At 42.5% G+C, this 19,683-nt stretch overlaps 1 protein-coding gene across 1 annotated transcript in view; it reads right to left on the reverse strand.

Annotated features, from left to right (window-relative positions):
* Positions 1 to 19,683, reverse strand: part of TMPRSS9 (transmembrane serine protease 9) — a 162,885-nt gene that overhangs the window by 57,314 nt on the left and 85,888 nt on the right. The window contains exons 11-13 of the mRNA XM_033956023.1: positions 15,299 to 15,573; positions 10,688 to 10,824; positions 2,774 to 3,125 (exon numbers count right to left, since the gene is read on the reverse strand). Of these exons, the coding sequence (XP_033811914.1) occupies positions 2,774 to 3,125; positions 10,688 to 10,824; positions 15,299 to 15,573 (764 nt within the window). The remainder of the gene's footprint in view (positions 1 to 2,773; positions 3,126 to 10,687; positions 10,825 to 15,298; positions 15,574 to 19,683) is intronic.

Here is a 19,683-nt window from a genome sequence, read left to right on the forward strand (position 1 = left end):
ATGTGAGCATCATCCATCAGGTATGTCCCGACTGAAAAAAGGTTAAGAACCATTGAATTAATGGGACAGTGTGCTCTTTTTTTAAATGAATGCACACTCTTGACAACAGTTGGTTCGCAATAAAAAAAATAAGGAAAAATTCCTAGGTGTGAATACCAGAGAGAGAGGGCATTCAACTGCCATTACTGAAGCATAGCCAGACACCCAATTTTGGGTGGGCCTGGACCCCAGATGGGTGAACAGAAGAACATTGCCCCAGAGGTGATCCCATCTCTCCCTCTCTCACTTGAGGGATCCCATCTCTCAAGCCCCATCCCCACCACTGATGCTGCATACCTTTAGAAAAGCCGATCTTCACTGTCAGCGAGCAAAGTAACTGATACACACTTCTTGCATTGGCCCAACAGCCTTCCTTATGACTTCAGAAAACTTCTCAAAACACACCTCTTCCGCGAACAAGACCCTTAGTCCTTACTCCCCGCATACACTCCAACCCCCCCCCCACCCCCACCTCCCTCTCCCCCCCCCTCTTCTGGTTTCCCACTCCCTCCATTTTATCTTCTAACCCAACTATGATAAACCTGTGCCTCCTTCCGCGCTACCTGCAATTCTGATAAAATTTTTGTAAATCCGGGTCCAGACCGGATCCTAATGTAACGAATGTAAACCGCCTAGAACTTTGGGTATGGCGGGATATAAGAACCTAATAATAATAATAATAATAATAACTTTCTATTTCCGCTGTGGGGGCCGACACAAGCAATGTGTATCACACTACTCATTGCAGGTACATGGAAGGAAAGGTTGCAGGAGCTTTTAGCTAATGGGACTTAGGGATCCCCATAAGCTATATCGTAAATGTGCTGCAACTGATTTAAAATGGAAAAAAATATGAGTGATAAATAAAAATTTAATAAAATACATAGGGTCCGATATTCAGACTGCAGGAGTTAGCCAGGTTGACTCCAATAGTCGGTGCTGAGCCCAGCTATTCATTCCAGGCCATTTCCAGTGATCAGCACTGAATATCTGGCCTATTTTTAGTCGCTATAAACTTTGCTAGATAAATCAATATTAAGTGTTGGCCGGCTAAGTTTATAGCAGCCAAAAATAGACTAGCTATTTAAGCATCCAAATTTAGCTGCTGCACTTAGCTGGCCAGCCCTTTAAATTCTGCAGACAGACGAATAAGTTGCATGACATAACTAGCTAGCCACTAAGGCCCAGATTCACAAACAAGTCGCCTTACATTAGGCACTGGCAGGCGCCTAGATCGCACCTACAGGTGCTTAACATAGGTGATTTAATTAAAACCCAATTAAACCCTCATTAAATAATATAGCTGTTGCTATGCGACCAGCGCCTAGGTCCCTGGTGGTTAGCAGTGTATAGTAATGCCGAAGCCCAGAAGTGGACATGTTTAGGGACAGGGTTAGATTTCGGCATCACTATGTGCATACTGATCGCAATTCTGACAGGACCCTAGGTGCCAGAAATTTAGGCCTGTTAAGTCCTGGCCTAAATTTCTGGCACCTAGGGTCCATGCTCATTGCAATTCTGGAAGCGGTACTTGTCTGTGGTTGACATGTGGTAGGGGTCCATTTTGTAGGCGCCTGCCGTGGCAGGAACCACTTCCAGAATCAGCACCTAAGTGCTAATATGCAGCAGCCATCTCACACTGAATATTAGTACTTGGCTAGCTAAGTACTATTTAACTGGTCAGGAGCTGTTTCTGTCTGGTTAAATAGCACTGAATAATGGGTTAATAGTCATCATTTAGTTTTATTGAATATTTTGCCATATCTTCGTGCACAGTACTCAAAACTCACTACTTTCTGTGAAAACAGAGCAGCACTTTCTTGTATTCTGCCTCATCCCAGGGTCTTATCAGACTTCACCAGATTAAATAATTTCATGTTATCTTCACCCTCAATCTCCATCTGTCCTTTTTGTCCTAATCCCTATCACTGCATGCTGAGAGCAGGGTCACCATATAGCAATGTCATCAAAATCAGTGTGATTCAGACCTATTTGTCGATGGCCTCACAAGCTTTCATTTTGTTAAGTAAATCAAAGCTACAATATGCAGTGGGATAACCCCATTGTAATCTTTTGTGTTTTTGTATTGTCTAGACTATTTTGTGTCCTGGGTTCAGACCTCAGAGGCAGTGGGAAGAAAGATAATAAGAAAAGAGCCAGATGGTGCAGGAATAGGCTTTTGCAAATATAGAGTATAAATTACATTTAGAGTTGCTTCTGTGTGTGTATGTCTATGTCCTGCCTGAATGATAGCAGAGCAGAGAGAGCCTGTGCCCTGGCCTGAATGAATGGTGGGTGTATAGGTGTGAAAAGACAGAGAGGAAGGAGCAAGAAAAAATAAGCAAGTGAGAGATCAAGGTGCTGCAGCCTGTCTTTATAGACTTGAGTTTGTTCTAAAAATAGTATCTTCCAGTAGCTTCCTTTGTCACAATTTGGTATCTGTTTGAAACAATGGCTCTGGATTGACAAGAAGCACCTGTCCTTATCACATCTGTTGAAGTTCCAGGGCTTTGCAATGATATTCCCCAGTACTATTCAAACTGTTAATCTCAAGTACTGGACTTTTAGGAGTAATTTAGTGGCATTCTAAGGTCTTCTGTTAGACTGAATGGGCAGGAGCCATTCAGTCTATCTGCCCTAACATTCCCAGGGTCAGATTTGTTTAATATCCCAGAATCCTTTGCTTGCACTCTAGACCTGCCAACACACAACTAAATAATCAGTGTGATAGTACCTTGAGGCTTGGAGATGCTGACTGGTCTGCTGCTTGTTTTAATCAGTGAGGTACTAATGACAGGTTTGCTAGTGAAGATGCTGGGTGACTGTGTAGGTATGCTGGTAGAGCTTGGACTTTGAGTCCTTGTGGTTCCTTTGCTGGTTCTGGTAGTGTCCATTGCTGGATAGGTCACCACTGCAAGTGTGGCTGAAGATGAGATGACATCCAGAATCCAGTTTCTGACTTTTGTTACTCGGACATAGACCCCTGGCCTTCTTGCTTCAGCACATCCAATGCCCCAGCTGACAATGCCAGTGAGGAAGAACCTGCCTGAAGGCTCTTCACAGACCAATGGGCCCCCTGAGTCCCCCTGTCAAAACAAAGGAAGACTTATGAGGCTGATCTAAACAATGCTGGAAGACAGACCTCAGAAGTAGCAGGCGTTTCCATTTGTGAAAAAGAATTGGAGCTAATATGTTTTAAGAAGAATCAAATTACTGTGAGGTGTGAATGAAAGATTAGGTTCTTACCTGGATAATCTTCTTTCTGTTAAACCTCTCAGGGGTCCGTACATTTGGTGATCAATATGTGCCTGCAAACTAGACTTACAAAAGTGTGAATACTTACAATTCTGAGCACCTTCCACATACAGGCGAAGGCAATTTTCCCCTTCCAGTTATGTCCCAAAGCAATCAAGCTCCAATAGAACAGAATACAAAGAAGGAGGGAAATGGGGAATGTCCCAACATACATAACACAATTATGTTCTGCTCTGTAACTTAAAACAATAATTAGAACAACAATGAACAGGATTTTTTTTTTTTTTCAAAAACAACCTCAGGGAACCAAGCTGCTGTGTGCAACTAACACTAACAATAAGGGAGCCAGAGGCTGAAGAATATACATAAGAACATAAGAACATAAGAACATAAGAACTGCCATCTCCGGATCAGACCTTTGGTCCATGCCAGGTGTACCCTGGCGTAATTTATAGTCCATCATATCTTTATATGCCTCTCTTAAGGAGATATGCATCTAGTTTGCTCTTGAAGCCTAGGACGGTCGATTCCGCAATAATCTCCTCTGGGAGGGCATTCCAGGCGTCAACCACTCTCTGAGTGAAGCAGAACTTCCTGACATTAGTCCTGAACCTGTCCCCCCTTAGCTTCATTTCATGTCCTCTAGTCCGTGTCAAATTGGACAATGTAAATAATCTTCTCTGCTCTATTTTGTCGATTCCTTTCAGTATTTTGAAGGTCTCGATCATATCCCCACGCAGTCTCCTTTTCTCTAGGGAGAACAATCCTAGTGTTATAAGTCTATCCTCGTATTCCAGTTTCTCCATACCCTTCACCAGTTTTGTTGCTCGTCTCTGCACCCTCTCCAGCAGTTTTATATCCTTCTTTAGGTAGGGAGACCAATGTTGGACGCAGTATTCCAAGTGTGGTCTGACCATTGCCCTATAAAGCAGCATTATAACTTTCTCCGATCTACTCGAGATTCCTTTCTTTATCATGCCCAACATTCTATTTGCCTTCTTTGCCGCTGCCGCGCATTGTGCCGACGGCTTCAGGGTCCTATCTATCAGTACACCCAGGTCCTTTTCTTGTTCACTCTTCCCCAGAGTTGCACCTGACATTGTATACTCGTATTCCTTATTCTTATTGCCTAAATGCATTACCTTGCATTTCTCCACATTGAACTTCATCTGCCATTTCTCCGCCCATGTTTCTAACCAACACAAGTCGCTCTGGAGTTCCTCTCTATCCTCCTGCGATCTGATTGCCCGGCATAGTTTTGTATCATCTGCAAACTTGATGATCTCACTGGTTGTTCCTTCCTCCAGGTCATTGATATAAATATTAAAAAGGATCGGCCCAAGTACCGAGCCCTGTGGTACACCACTAGTCACTTTCTCCCAGTCGGAGAACTTCCCATTTATGCCCACTCTCTGCTTTCGGTTTTCCAGCCATTTGCCTATCCACCTTTGTATATCCCCCTCTATGCCATGGCTTTGTAGTTTCCTGAGAAGTCTTTCATGTGGAACTTTGTCGAACGCTTTCTGGAAGTCCAAGTATATTATGTCCACCGGCTTCCCACTATCAATTTGCTCGTTCACAGTCTCAAAAAATTGGAGTAAATTCGTCAAACATGATTTCCCTTTCCTGAATCCATGTTGACTGGGTTTCATCAAGTCGTGTGCGTCCAAGTGCCAGACTATGCTATTCTTGATCAGTGCTTCAACCATCTTGCCGGGGACAGACGTAAGACTCACAGGCCTATAGTTGCCCGGTTCCCCTCTCGATCCTTTTTTAAAAATTGGCGTGACGTTCGCTATCCTCCAGTCGTCCGGTATCTGTCCAGTTCTGATTGTCAGGTTTGCAAGTTTTTGCAATAACTCTCCGATTTCAACCTTCAATTCCTTTAAGACTCTCGGGTGAATTCCATCCGGTCCAGGGGATTTGTCACTTTTAAGTTTGTCGATCTGATAGTATATCTGGTCTAAGTCCACTTCAACTGTGGTGAGGCTGTCTTCTATTTCTCCTGCAAACACTTTCTCCGCTTCAGGTATTGTTGAGGTGTCCTCCTTCGTAAAGACGGACGCAAAGAAGGAATTTAGTTTGTCTGCGATTTGTTTATCTTCCTTGATGTACCCTTTTCTTCCCTGGTCGTCCAGGGGTCCCACTGCCTCTTTTGCAGGTTTTTTCCCTTTCACGTATCTAAAGAAGGGCTTGAAGTTTTTGGCCTCCTGGGCTATTTTTTCCTCATACTCCTGTTTGGCATCCCTCACCGCCTTGTGACATTTCTTCTGATCATCTTTATGTTTGTTCCAGGCTTCGGTTGTCTTTATGCATTTCCATTTTTTGAAAGAGTCCTTCTTTTCTTTTATGGCTTCCTTCACCTGTATGGTAAGCCATGCCGGTTCTCTTTTGCTCTTTGTTCTCCGATCTTTGGAAATCCTCGGAATGTAGAGTTCTTGTGCTTCTGTGATAGTATTTTTCAGTAGGGACCATGCCTGATCTACCGTTTCAAGTTTGTCCACCATCTTCTCGAGTCGTTTTTTCTACCATGGCTCTCATGCGATCGTATTTACCCTTTTTAAAGTTTAAGGTGGTGGTTAAGGTTTTGGCATGTTTCCCTTTCCCGATGTCAAGTTTAAAGTTGATTACATTGTGATCACTCGTTCCCAGTGGAACCACGACTTCCACTTCTGTTATCGGTCCCGTGAGGCCATTTAGGACCAAATCCAAGGTGGCATTGCCTCTTGTCGGCTCTTTTACCATTTGTTCCAGGATGCAATCCCCTAGCACCTCCAGGAACTTGGCCTCCTTGCCGCAGTTGGAGGTTGCTAGTTTCCAGTCTATCCCTGGGAAATTGAAGTCTCCCAATATAATTACATTTCCTGTCTTGCATTCTTGTTTGATTTCCTCCATCATTTCTGAGTCAGTTTCCTCCGCCTGTGTATTGCTATTTTTCTAAGGGTAATGCTATATCCCACTTTCCCTTCCCCTCACCAGCTCCCTGACTGGGAAAATTAATAGCATACACAGATGACTGAAAGCATAATATAGGTTTATTCATACAATTTTATAATAATGAAATCATGCAGTAAGGAATCAATAATTTGTTACCATATATTGCATCATCACCCTGATATCGGAGGACCAGCGACTATCAGAGGCAGCGCATTCATTTCATATCAGCATCACACGGCTCGTCAGCAGTGGAGAAGTCCCGAGAAGTCCCGATTCCACTGAGTTCTGCCTGTCTTTTTATGCTCAAATTATGGTCAGGATCCGGTTTTGCATACGTGTTCAATCATGAACATGTCACAAACAAGTTAGGCACTTTTTTGCTCAAATTATTATGGTCAGGATCCGGTTTTGTCTATGTGTTCAATCATGAACATATCACAGAAAAGTTCACTAACCATGTATGCACATCCTGTCTTTCCCCCCCCTTCTCTCGATTGAATCATCCATATCCTGTCTTGCCAGGTGCAAGTTATCTTTCTGAACTCTAGTTCCCCTTTTAAAAAAAGAAAGTTGTTATTTGGTATTAGGATCCTTTTTTTTGCATGGCAGATGGTTTCTTAAACAGCCATTGTTACAAACAAAAAAAACCTCTCAGACTACAGGTATGTCCCATACGTATCACAGCCTGTCCTGGGGGACGATAGTAAAGGCCAATTTTCGTATCTGCGCCATATTGACCAGGAATTTTGATCCAGAGTGACTCAAGCTTCTCTTTCATTTCTGTTGTAACCATTTCAACAGAATCTATTCCCTCCTTAACATATAGAGCAATACCTCCACCTTTCTGCCCTACTCGATCTCTTCTATACAGTTTGTATCCTTGTAGTACTGTGTCCCATTTGTTTTCTTCATTCCACCATGTTTCTGTTATGCCAATGATATCCAATATGTCATGTCTTGCTATTGTCTCTAGTTCCCCCATTTTGTTACCTAGACTTCTAGCATTCGTATACATACATCTAAGTTCCCTTCGTGTTACCTTTTTGGACCTTCTACTCTTGGCCGTCCCTATAGTTTCAATTACGGTATCCTTTACTGCTCCTGTGTTATCACCCTTGTTTGCTGTGTGGTCGTCCCCTCCTGTGTCTGAGTTGTCCCTTCCTGCTTTTTCTCCCTTATTGGCTGTGAGGTCGTCTTCTCTTGTGTAGGAGTAGTAGTCCTTGGCTTCTTCGTCGGGGCATCCTGCTATCCGTGCCATCGACCGGTGGTCGACTGTCGGCTTTCCCCTATCTTTCAGTTTAAAGCCTTCTCGATTGCCTTCTTCATGTTGCCTGCCAAAACTCTTGCTCCTTCCTTGTTGAGGTGTAGTCCGTCCCTTCACATATATAAGATTTCTTCACATATAGCCAGCTGACCCACAGGAGGAGCTCCAAGCCTGGAATTTAGAAACATCTGAGGCAGAAAAGCAGGCGAACGTATATACTGAGGGCAGGCCGTACGGATTCCTGAGAGGATTAACAGAAAGAAGATTATCCAGGTAAGAACCTAATCTTTTATTCTGTTAAGTCTACTCAGGAGTCCATACATATGGTGACGTACTAAAGTAATGGCTGACATCTAGGGAGGGACAGAAGAGCCTGCCCAGAAGACTGAGGACCCAAAAGCAGTGTCCGCATGAGCCACCACGTCCATTCTGTAAAATCTGGAAAAAGTATGCAGAGCAAACCAAGTAGCTGCTCTGTAAATCTCTGTGGGAGGAACTGCATGAGACTCCGCCCAAGAAGACTCAATGATGCCTAGTGGAATGCACCTTGAAAGAGACCAGTTGCTGTTTACCACAGGCAATGTATGCTGAAGAGATGGCCATGGAAATCTATCTAGCTATAGAGTCCTTGGATGCTGGCCTGCCATGCCAGAACTGGCTGGTTAGCAGAAACAGATGGTCAGAAAGGCAAAAGTCATCGGTCTAAGTACTGGAGCAAAACTCTCCGCACATCAAGCTTTCTCATAATTCTATCCTACTTGTCTGAGCCTGTAGCTTGAAAAGCAGGCAGACGAACCTCCTGGTTAACAAGGAAATCAGACACAACCTTTGAAAGAAAGGAGGGAACAGCCTGGAAAATGACACCTGCTTTTGTAATTCTAAGGAAGGACTCCCTACAGGAGAAAGCTTGCAGCTCCCAGTTACACCATGCCAAAACAATAGCCACGAGAAACACAGATGTGATTGTGAGATCCAAAAGGGAAGCATCTCCGAGTGGTTCATATGGGGCCTTAGCAAGGCCCTTTAGGATAATGTTAAGATTCCAAGGGAAAGGATGTTGCAGTGTCAGCCTAAGCTGGAGCATACCACTCGGGAATCTTGTCACATTTGGATGAGTCGTCATTGAAACCTTGCAATTTAGTGATCAAAATGTGTCAATTTTGAGAATTTATATCTGCTGTCTCTATTTTGCACTATATTTGTCTATTTTTCTATAGTTGTTACTGAGGTGACATTGCATATTTTAAAGTCATCTGCCTTGACATCTTTGAAACCCCCCCGAATATAAATGATAATTAACATTTTCTCTGCGTACAGTGTGCTTTGTGTTTTTTAATTTTGTGGTTACCATTATGTATTAATAAGATTATATTGTGTGTATATGAAAAATGGATAGAAGAAATTGCATTACAATTAATATTATTATTATGGCGGTGGAGTCAGGGGCGGAGTTTGGATGGATCTGGGGCGGAGCTTTTGGGGCCCCCCCCAAACAAAAAAGCATTCTGCTGCCTATGGATGGGGCTAAACCCGAAGCTCCCACCCCTCCCTCGTATGTGTCACAGCACACGGTACACGGACTCTCCTCCGCCGAACAACCTGCACAATTTTTGCAAGTAATGATGTCCTCATACTCTGAGGAGTCCATCCCAGTCTATTAAAATCAAAATCGAGGGGTTTTGAGGCAGCAAGAGGCTTTTGAAAAAAAGATCACTCAATTGTAATCCAAGATGGCCACCACCAATAAAATCGTGACAAAAACAGCTCGTGGAGACTAAAATGAAAATTCTAAATCTGTGAAAAAGGAGTTTAGGCGATGGGAAAACTAAACCTTCAAATTTAAGATTTTCAGACCCACCCCAATTTTCCCTTAGGAAATAATGGGACTGTACTCACAGTTCTGTGGAGCTGCCTGCCTGTCAGCTATTTCAGTGCAGCTGGAGAGAAGGAAAGGACTTTCTGTCTGAGATGCTTCCATATCCAACTCCAAACCATGAAATCTTCGGGCTGCCAGTTGGACAGATCCCGACCGTGACCTACATCACACAGAACCTCGCAGCATGAAGGGGGTGGACAAACTGTGCAGTCAGTGCCCTGATACCCCGAGGGTTCTTACACAGGGTGCCTACTGCCTGTGCTTAAGCCACCGAGAAATTCAGAGGGCGAGCTGGCTCCCACTGAAGTCACACAGCAGACTGGCTCAGCAGAACCTGCATCCTTTCCCAGGTAAAGGATCCCCAAGAATAGGGTCTCAGAGCACCAAAGCCTCAGAAAAATACAAACTTAAGGCCGAAAAGCAAAGGAAAACTAAGCACAGCAGATCAGAACACCTCTGAACAGTTCACTTGCAAAAGAAAAACTAGAAGGGAACACTGTGATCTGCCTCTATGTGGGAGGTGCTCAAAAATATAAGTATTCACAGTTCTGCAAGTCCAATTCGCAGGAACAGATTGATCACCATACATACGGACTCCTGAGTGGATGTAACAGAATGACAATTCTAAGACTTCAGTGCAACCAAGGTTTGATTAAAAAAAAAAGGGGGGGGGGGGACCAAAAGAAATTCTTCTTCTAATGATAATCCATCTCATTGCAATCTACTACTGGGTCTGTCAGATGACATCAACATTGTGTGCCTGCATCTCCCGTTTGTCTGTGGAAAACCTAAGATTTTCAAATAAAGGAAGCAAGGGCTAATGAGATCTTATCTGAAGTAGTGTTCGCCCACCATCATCACTCCTCCACACTGCTTTCCCTCAGGTCACTGCCTGCGCTATCAATTTCATTTTATTTGGCTTGCCATTCAGTGTGGACCAGGTAGTCACTATCTTACGCTTATCTTTACTTTTCTTGTTCTTGTTCTTTCTGAATCCTGCTCTCTTGCTCCTATTCTGCTTGTTTTTCCCTTAAGATATTGTAAACCTTTCCTGCCCTTTTTGACCTCTTGTGTCTAGTTTGGCTAATTTGTTTGTGTACATTTCCCTTGTTATGTTTTTTTATTTTAAATATTGCCCACTGTTTTTATTTATTGTAAACCGCTTTGATTTAACTTTTTTTTTGTTTTGTTAAAAATGGCGGTATATCAAATAAAATAACCGTAACTGTTACTGTAAAAGCATCCCTTTCACTGCCCACTTTCAGGCACAGTTGCCTCCTTTGCTTAAAGCACATTTCCCAAGGTTTCGGGCTTACTTGACATGAATCAATTTTGCCTTCCAGGTAGCCAGCACACACCATCCTCTCAGTCACTGCATTATTATATAGGCCTCTGCACAACATCTGGTCCAGCAATGCCACTGTGGCCTTCTGTAAAACCTCTGGTTTCACCACTGAGGAAATTAAAAAAAAAAAAATGATGTCAGGAAGCATCTTCATTAGGCAGTATGATATACATAAAATAAAGGTGCTGATTCTGAGTAAGCCAAAAGCCCAGAGAAGTAGGAGGAAACTCTTCTGTCTGCTCTTCTTAAGACATATCAATTCCTGCAGCTTTAATGCAGATTGAGCTTCACTGGTACTGCATTAACCTGGATAGGTCATATACAATAACCAGTCGAACCAAGAACCGTTGAATTATTGCACAGCTATATAATACCATATATGGAGTAACATAGAAAAGTGTGACTAGCAAGAAAGGTATTTCATTAAAGATAACGCTGAAAATATCCAAGCCTGAGGATAAGGAAACAGTAAGGTAGCAAGTCTACTAGATCCAACATGGAAGACAGAAGAAAAGCAGATCATATGATAAAACTTGGTCATTATTCAATGTACTCCCAGGATACAGATAAAGTATCCAGTGTGACCACAGGGTCACATGGTGCTATTGGCTGTGCCAGGGGCAAGAAAACTTAAATAATAAACATAAATACTTATGATAAAACCAAAGAACACATAAAAGGAGGTACTCCGGTGCTATAATTGTGATAATTAAAATGTCAATCTGTCCATTGTAAGTTCCTGGGTAACTAACCCAACCTCTTGTAATGTAATTTGACCTTGAACTGAATAAGTAAAGGCAGAATAGAAAACCTGATTAATTTAACAAAACATAACATAGATAAGATCGTGGTATATAAATATTAATACAAAAAATAATTGGTAAATTATATCTTAGTTAAATCATCATCGGAAAGCACGTTGAACTCCAGAAACAATCAAAAGAACACTCCAAAAATGAGTGAGATTGAATTAAATAAAAGGTTTCAGTACGGGCTCAATGTTCCCTCCGAATAACCAAAAGCCCCAGGCAGATATTCATGAGTGACTAGCACTTAGACACACATCTAAATAAATCCTGCCCCGTACATCATGTAACCCTAAACAGTAAATATAAAGTGCAAACGTGCATCCGGTGTGGAAACCAAGAAAAAATACAAAAATGTTTTTAAAAAACACCAAAACACAATAAAGGTGAAAAAAGGAAACCGAAATATCAATGAAAAAAGAAAAATATCAAAAACTAGCTGATGCCCCGGCGTTGCACGGGTATTTAATTATAGCAATAACACTGTAAATGGATTCAAATAAAGATACTTTATAGTGGTGAATGAAATTATTGTTTTACAGCTTAATAAAAAGTACAATATTCAAATTATAATGTGAAATATTTGACAAAATGAATACAATACAACTAACGCAAAACGTGATTATAAACAACATTTTTAGTTTCACCTCCAGGAGCAAGAACATATAAATTGTTGGGTGAACCCACCCTTGAGCAAGCAACATAGAGTTGTGGGCCGAGAGACCCCCAGAACATATCACCCCAGGTAGTGAGGGATCTGCATACCAAGTTTCGTTCAAATCGGTCAAGCCGTTTTTGAATTACTGTGAGAATGGCAGCTTTTTACATTTTTTCCATTGACATGAATGGGTGATATCTGATTTTCTGTTTGTAGCTCCGCCCACATGTGCAGGTGGGCCACAAGACCCCCAGAACATATCAGCCCAGGTAGTGAGGGACCTGCATACAAAGTTTCGTTCAAATCGGTCAAGCCGTTTTTGAATTACTGTGAGAATGGCAGCTTTTTACATTTTTTCCATTGACATTAATGGGTGAAATATGATTTTCTGTTTGTAGCTCCGCCCACATGTGCAGGTGGGCCGCGAGACCCCCAGAACATATCACCCCAGGTAGTGAGGGATCTGCATACCAAGTTTCGTTCAAATCGGTCAAGCCGGTTTTGAATTACTGTGAGAATGGCAGCTTTTTACATTTTTTCCATTGACATGAATGGGTGAAATCTGATTTTATGTTTGTAGCTCCGCCCAGCGAGACCCCCAGAACATATCACCCCAGGTAGTGAGGGATCTGTATACCAAGTAACGTTCAAATCGGTCAAGCCGTTTTTGCGTGATCGCGGCACATACACACACACATACATACACACATACATACCTCCGATTTTATATACAGTATATAGATATCAAAAACATCCCCACATTCAAAACCACAAAAATGCAAAAATCCCAAAAGTCATATGAAAATTATGTCAATAGTCCATATAAAATTTCATTTAAAAGTCCATTTCAAAATACCAAAATACATATCCAATAGTGAATAAATAGCTGATAGAAAGATAAATCGTGTCTCCATTCAATGAATAACAAATGAATAGGTGAATCGTATCTCCGTTCACATAGTTCAAATAAATAAATAACTTAGCTCATTCGTATGCAAACTGTATCTCCACTTGACAGGTCCTGTTTCGATATTCTTCGTCAGGAGGGAGAAGTCAGAACATCAGTAAATTCTCTAATCCAAAAAGCCAGAGATGCGATATCATTATGCAGTAAATCTCTCTCCATGTACAGTGGCTCAATCACATTGAGCTGCTGGAGAGTACATAGAGAGTACATGGAGAGAGATTTACTGCATAATGATATCGCATCTCTGGCTTTTTGGATTAGAGAATTTACTGATGTTCTGACTTCTCCCTCCTGACTAAGAATATCGAAACAGGACCTGTCGAGTGGAGATACAGTTTGCATACGAATGAGCTAAGTTATTTATTTATTTGAACTATGTGAACGGAGATACGATTCACCTATTCATTTGTTATTCATTGAATGGAGACACAATTTATCTTTCTATCAGCTATTTATTCACTATTGGATATATATTTTGGTATTTTGAAATGGACTTTTAAATGAACTTTTATAAGGACTATTGACATCATTTTCATATGACTTTCGGGATTTTTGTGGTTTTGAATATGGGGATGTTTTTGATATTTTTGATATTTTTCTTTTTTCATTGATATTTCGGTTTCCTTTTTTCACCTTTATTGTGTTTTGGGGTTTTTTTTGAAACATTTTTGTATTTTTTCTTGGTTTCCACACCGGATGCACGTTTGCACTTTATATTTACTGTTTAGGGTTACATGATGTACGGGGCAGGATTTATTTAGATGTGTGTCTAAGTGCTAGTCACTCATGAATATCTGCCTGGGGCTTTTGATTATTCGGAGGGAACATTGAGCCTGTACTGAAACCTTTTATTTAATTCAATCTCACTCATTTTTGGAGTGTTCTTTTGATTGTTTCTGTAGTGCAACGTGCTTTCCGATGGTGATTTAACTAAGATATAATTTACCAATTATATTTTGTATTATATATTTTGTATATAAATATTAAAACATGCAATCACACTTAAAAGAGAATTGCTTACCCAGCTGGTGAGCAACACTCAAACTTCACCAAAACTGAAAAAAAACCTGATAAAAGAGGCTCTGAGTTATAAGATAGTAACCTAAAAAAAGGTTTTCTCATTAAAAAATTACCGGTAACCATATATATGCTAGAAGAGTGATAAAACAATCAATTAATACAAATGAAGCATAAAAATCAAATGAAATTCACTTACTTACTCGTATAATTAGTTCTAATAGTAAAAGAAAGTGAAAACAGGTACTAAAATCAGAACTGGTACATTTTAATTATGACAATACTTCTTTTTATGTTTTGTTTGGTTTTATCCTAAGTGTTTATGTTTATTATTTCACTTGTCTTGCCCCTGACATAGCCAATTCCGGCAAACCATGGTCACATCGGGCACTTTTATCAGCATCTGGAAGTACACTGAATAAACACTGTTTCTTCATATGATCTGCTTTTCTTCTGTCTTCCAGCCGGGAAGGGGTAAAACGCGGACCTGACGGACCTGGCAGATCTAAAACCGCACGTCCTTAAAAATCTGAGGTCCGTGCCACTTGTAGTTAGTTTCTGGCTCTGACAGACCTCGATGACAATTTAGCGCTGTCGGATCCGTCTCAGCATAGGGAGGGAAAAGCATTAGGATCCGTCAGCGCTAAAATGTCATCGAGGTCTGTCAGAGCCGTGGACCTCAGATTTTTTAATTTACTGGGGCTGCAGAAAACCGGTCTAAAGGATTCATTTTAGAGCCGCTCCAGCACTAGTCTCTGGCTCTGACAGACCTCGATGACATTTAAGCGCTGACGGATCCTAATGCTTTTCCCTCCCTATGCTGAGACGGATCCGTCAGTGCTAAATTGTCATCAATGTCTATCAGAGCCAGAAACTAACTACAAGTGGCATGGACCTCAGATTTTTAAGGATGTGCGGTTTTAGATCCGCCAGGTTCGTGAGGTCAAGCGTTTTACCCCTTCCCCTTCCAACCTGAGGCAATGCAACCCCCTCCCACCCTCAGTCTAACAACTACAGCACTCTTCCAGCCTAGCCCCCAACTTGAGAAGTCACAGTTCCATGTCAGATTGAAAAGCCAGAACAGTGTCTGCCCTTTAACCCCAGTCTGGTTCCTATATTGAAGGCTTTGCTTACAGTTGTCCTCCCTGAGGTAGCCCCATCCTGAGATGATACACTTCTTGCCCACGGGGAAAGTGTGCGTGGCCGAAGGAAGGCAAATAGGCCGAAGGTACTTGTTAAATGTGAGGGGGCTTTCCAGCTGCAATACAGCCACGTCATAGTCTGCTGTGTCCACATTATACGATGGGTGCTTAATTATTTCCTTGATGTTGGCTCTCACCGTGCTGCTGTCAGTGCCGCTGAGGGCAGTAGTGCCCAGATATGCCACCCATACAGCAGGATCTAAAAAACTAGAAAAGCACATTGCAGATCAGAAGCATTTCCAAAACAACAGCAACAATAACAAAAACCCTACACTATTCCTTAGGTGTCATTGCAGGACGAGAACTAAGGGCACCTTCCCAGGAGCCTGTGGACACTACCTCCATGGCTTCATTTGTTCTGGCTGGGTCTAGAACTTCAGTCCTTGAGAGCCACAATCAAGTCGACTTTTCAGGATTTCTCCAATGAATGTGCTTGCAATATATTTGTATGCACTGTCTCAATAGTATGCAAATTTATCTCATGCATATTCATTGGGTAAATTCTGAAAACCTGACCTGGGGTGGGTCAAAGCTGGACACCCCTGGTCTAGAATCAAACTCTGGTCTATTGATTCGCAATGAATAGCTCCAAAATTAAGCCTTCACTGGCTTTCTCTATAGTAAGTTAGTAAGACTGGTAGGAGGTTTGATGATTTGGATTTATCTCACAGCTTTCTCAGCAGTAGCACAAGGTAAGACACATTCAGGTACAGTATGCATTTTCCTGTCCTAGAGGGCTTTCAAAGTCAGTTTTTCAATCTGAAGGAGTGAAGAGTTAAGTGACTTGCCCAAAATCACAAAGAGGGTTTGAAGTTGAACCCTGACTTCCCTCATTCTCATCCCCCTGCTCTAATCATTAAGCTACTCTTTCACTTACAGTGCCTCTTACGCCTTATGAAGAATACTTCAAGCCTAAGACTTCCCTCCTTCAGCTTGGATCTCCTCTCCCCATTCCATTCAAGAGATACAAAAGGTGCCCCATCCGACACCAACCTTATTAGACATGGCAGCAGATATTAACTGAACGTTCCATTTTCAGCTTCCCTTTCTCCCTTTACCCAAGAATTCTATTACAGTTTTCATTTTCTTTCTTTCATAAAATTTAAATTCTGCTATTTCCACAACCATGATCAATGGCAAACCTAAAATAACTTAACATCCAATCAATAACCATCACCAACTTCTAGGAGGCTGCTCCACAAAACAACACAATCACCAACTTTTATGAGGCCAGGCCATAGCTCCACCACCCCCTCCATGAAGAAAATTCCCTTATTGGTACTATTTATGGAATTGTATTTGGTGCTCTATGAGGAAAATGAACTGAATTGTACCCAGAAACAGTTAAGTATTCTTGAAAGAGGGAGATGTGAAAGCAGAGGCAAATTAAAACCTGAAAGATAGACATAGTTGCCAGAAAGCAAAATGGGATGATACATCAGAAATTTCAGGAGGACATTTATTCCACAAGAAGCAACCCAGTGGTTTCATATAAGATGGGGATAGCATGAAATTGACAAGGAAATGGGTAGGTGAGCAGCAGGAGATGAGGGAGCAGAGATATGGAATATGGAGAACAGATGATAGAATTTAGAAGACAAGTCTTGAAGATAGATCTAACAAAAATGTAGCAAAAAGGTATAAAAATATTCCCAACTTGTTTTCAATGCCACTAGTTTGATCGGAAAACTTACCATGGGGCACTAGAAATCCTATCTATACATATTATATCCTGTGAACTCCAGAAGGAAGCTCTCTTTGGCACAATGCAAATACACGTACTAAGGGCACCTGCTAGCACAAAATATGAGACACTGAGATCATACTCATCATACCAGGCTTAGAAATGAGGAACATTCCTATCATGCTAAGTGCAAAACTAACTCATTTGGAGATACTGCCCCAGAAGAATTCATGTGCCCTGACTCTTGCAAAAATTGGAAGGAAGCAGAGAAGCAGCAATAGCTCAACTGCTACCCTTGGGATGTGATTTGAAGAAGGGCCATCCCAAGGGCTGTGGTCATAGGTGCCAGCTCTGTGGGTGCTAGAGCACCCTCAATATTTTTTTCCAGCATAGCCCAGAAATCTTCCCGATGTTAAAGCAACACAAGAAAGCACATAGGCTATGCCTCTGCAAATACTGCTCCCACCTCCCCTGCAACTAGAGAATGACATGGGGACAAATTTTTCCCAATCCCTGCGGGAACTCATTTTCCCATCCCGTCCCGGCGAGCTCTTTTCCTGTCCCTGCCCCATTCCTGCAAGCTCTGTCCTCATCTGCACAAGCCTCAAACACTTTAAAATCATAAGTGTCCGAAGCTTGTGCAGTTAAGGAAGAGCTTACAGGAATGGGACAGGAAGAGTGATAAAACTTGCGGGGACGGGACAGGGAAATTGAGTTCCTGCAGGGACAGGGAAAAATTTGAATCCCGTGTCATTCGCTATCTGCAACTTATTGGTCAGATATTCCTTAACAAGCCAATAAGCTGCAAAAGAGGTAGGACCAGAAGCTTAGGACACTGTTCTTCAACCGCCAGTCCATGGACCGGTGCCGGTCCGCGGACTGGTGCCGGTCCGCAGAAAATTCCTGCCGGTCTGTGCAGGGCCAGCAAGATCGACAGCTGCAATTTCCTGCCGGTCCGCGCAGGGACGGCAAGATCGACGAGCTGCAGGGCCGGCGAGATCATGGGGAGCCTCCACTCCCCTCCCAGCAGCTGTCGGTACTTACCAGCGCAGCAATTCAGGAAGGCAGCCTTGGGACTTTTGCTGAGTCGCAGCCGCCTCTGATGATGCAACTTCCTCTTTCCTCAGAGGCGGCGTGACCCATGAAAGGACCCAAGGCTGCCTTAGTGAACCGCTGCACTGGCAAGTACGGAGAGCTGCTGGGAGAGGAGAAAGCCACTGTTGGAGGCTGGCAAGCTGCTGGGCAAGGGGAAAAAAAGGGACAGCTCATACTGGACCTGGAGAGAAGGAAAAGGAGAGATGCTGCTGGGAGGGGAGGAAGGAAAGGAGTCTGGGAAGCTGCTAGACAAGGAAAAAAAAAGGGTCAGCTGCTACTGGACCTGGAGAGAGGGAGGAGAGATGCTGCTGGGAGGGGAGGAGGGAAAGGAGTCTGGGAAGCTGCTGGACAAGGGAAAAAAAGGGACAGCTGCTACTGGACCTGGAGAGAGGGAGAAGGAGAGATGCTGCTGGGAGGGGAGGAGGGAAAGGAGTCTGGGAAGCTGCTGGACAAGGGAAAAAAGGGACAGCTGCTACTGGACCTAGAGGGAAGGAGAAGGAGAGATGCTGCTGGGAGGGGAGGAGGGAAAGGGAAGGGAAGAGAGTTACTGCTGGACAGGGGGAGGAGAGAAGGGAGAAGGAAAAAAAGGAAGGAAACAGCTGGCAGGGAGATTAGAGGAGGGGAAGGAGAGAGACGGAATGAGAAAGTAGAGAGATTGATGATGGGAAGGGGGTCAGCAGAGAAATAGAGAGGGACAAAAATGCTGGGTCTGGTGTAGGAGAGATAAAAATAAAGAGAGCAGTGAAGCTGGAATGAATTATGTAAAAAGGAGAGAGAGGGCACAGGCTGGAAGGGGAGGGGGCATAGAAAGAATACAGATACCATATGGAAGGGGGAGAGGGTAGACAGTGGATGGAAGGGGCAGATGCTGGATTGAAGAGACAGAGAGGGCAGACGCTGGAAGGAAGAGAGTGAAAAGAAGATTGAAAGCAGAAACCAGAGACGACAAAAGGTAGAAAAAAATAATTTTATTTCTATTTTGTGATTAGAATATATCAGATTTGAAATATATATCCTGCTAGAGCTGGTGTTAGACATAACTGGGGACTGCAAAACCCAGGCAGTGCTTCTTTAGCTTCCAGCTGGCTTAGGGCTCTCTCTGACCAGGAGGCAGTTGCTCTTGTTGTACTTCCCTAACACTATCCCTGCTATGTGTGACTGCAGTATTCTGTTAGCATGATATTTCTGTGTATCATTCTGTAATAATTTGGTTTATTCAGTTTTCTTGATAGTAGAGGGGATATATGTGAAAGGGAGAGGAGACAGGGGTTTTGTTGATCCTTGCTCTGAATTATTTGTATTTATAAAATGACAATTGTACAGAACATTGTTTCTTTTTATACTTTAATAAAATACAGTCAATATAAAATCATAACTGAGGCTTGTGCGGATGGGATCAGATGGTTTGTGAGGACGGAGCTTGCGGAGATGGGGCAGAAACAAAGTTTTTAAATTTCAGTCCTAGTAGTTTGCCAGTCCACAAAATAATTTTTTTTTTCCGCCAGTCCACAGGTGTAAATAAATTGAAGAACACTAGC

Source organism: Geotrypetes seraphini, chromosome 8, assembly GCF_902459505.1.
Source record: "Geotrypetes seraphini chromosome 8, aGeoSer1.1, whole genome shotgun sequence".
Lineage (NCBI taxonomy): Eukaryota > Metazoa > Chordata > Amphibia > Gymnophiona > Dermophiidae > Geotrypetes > Geotrypetes seraphini.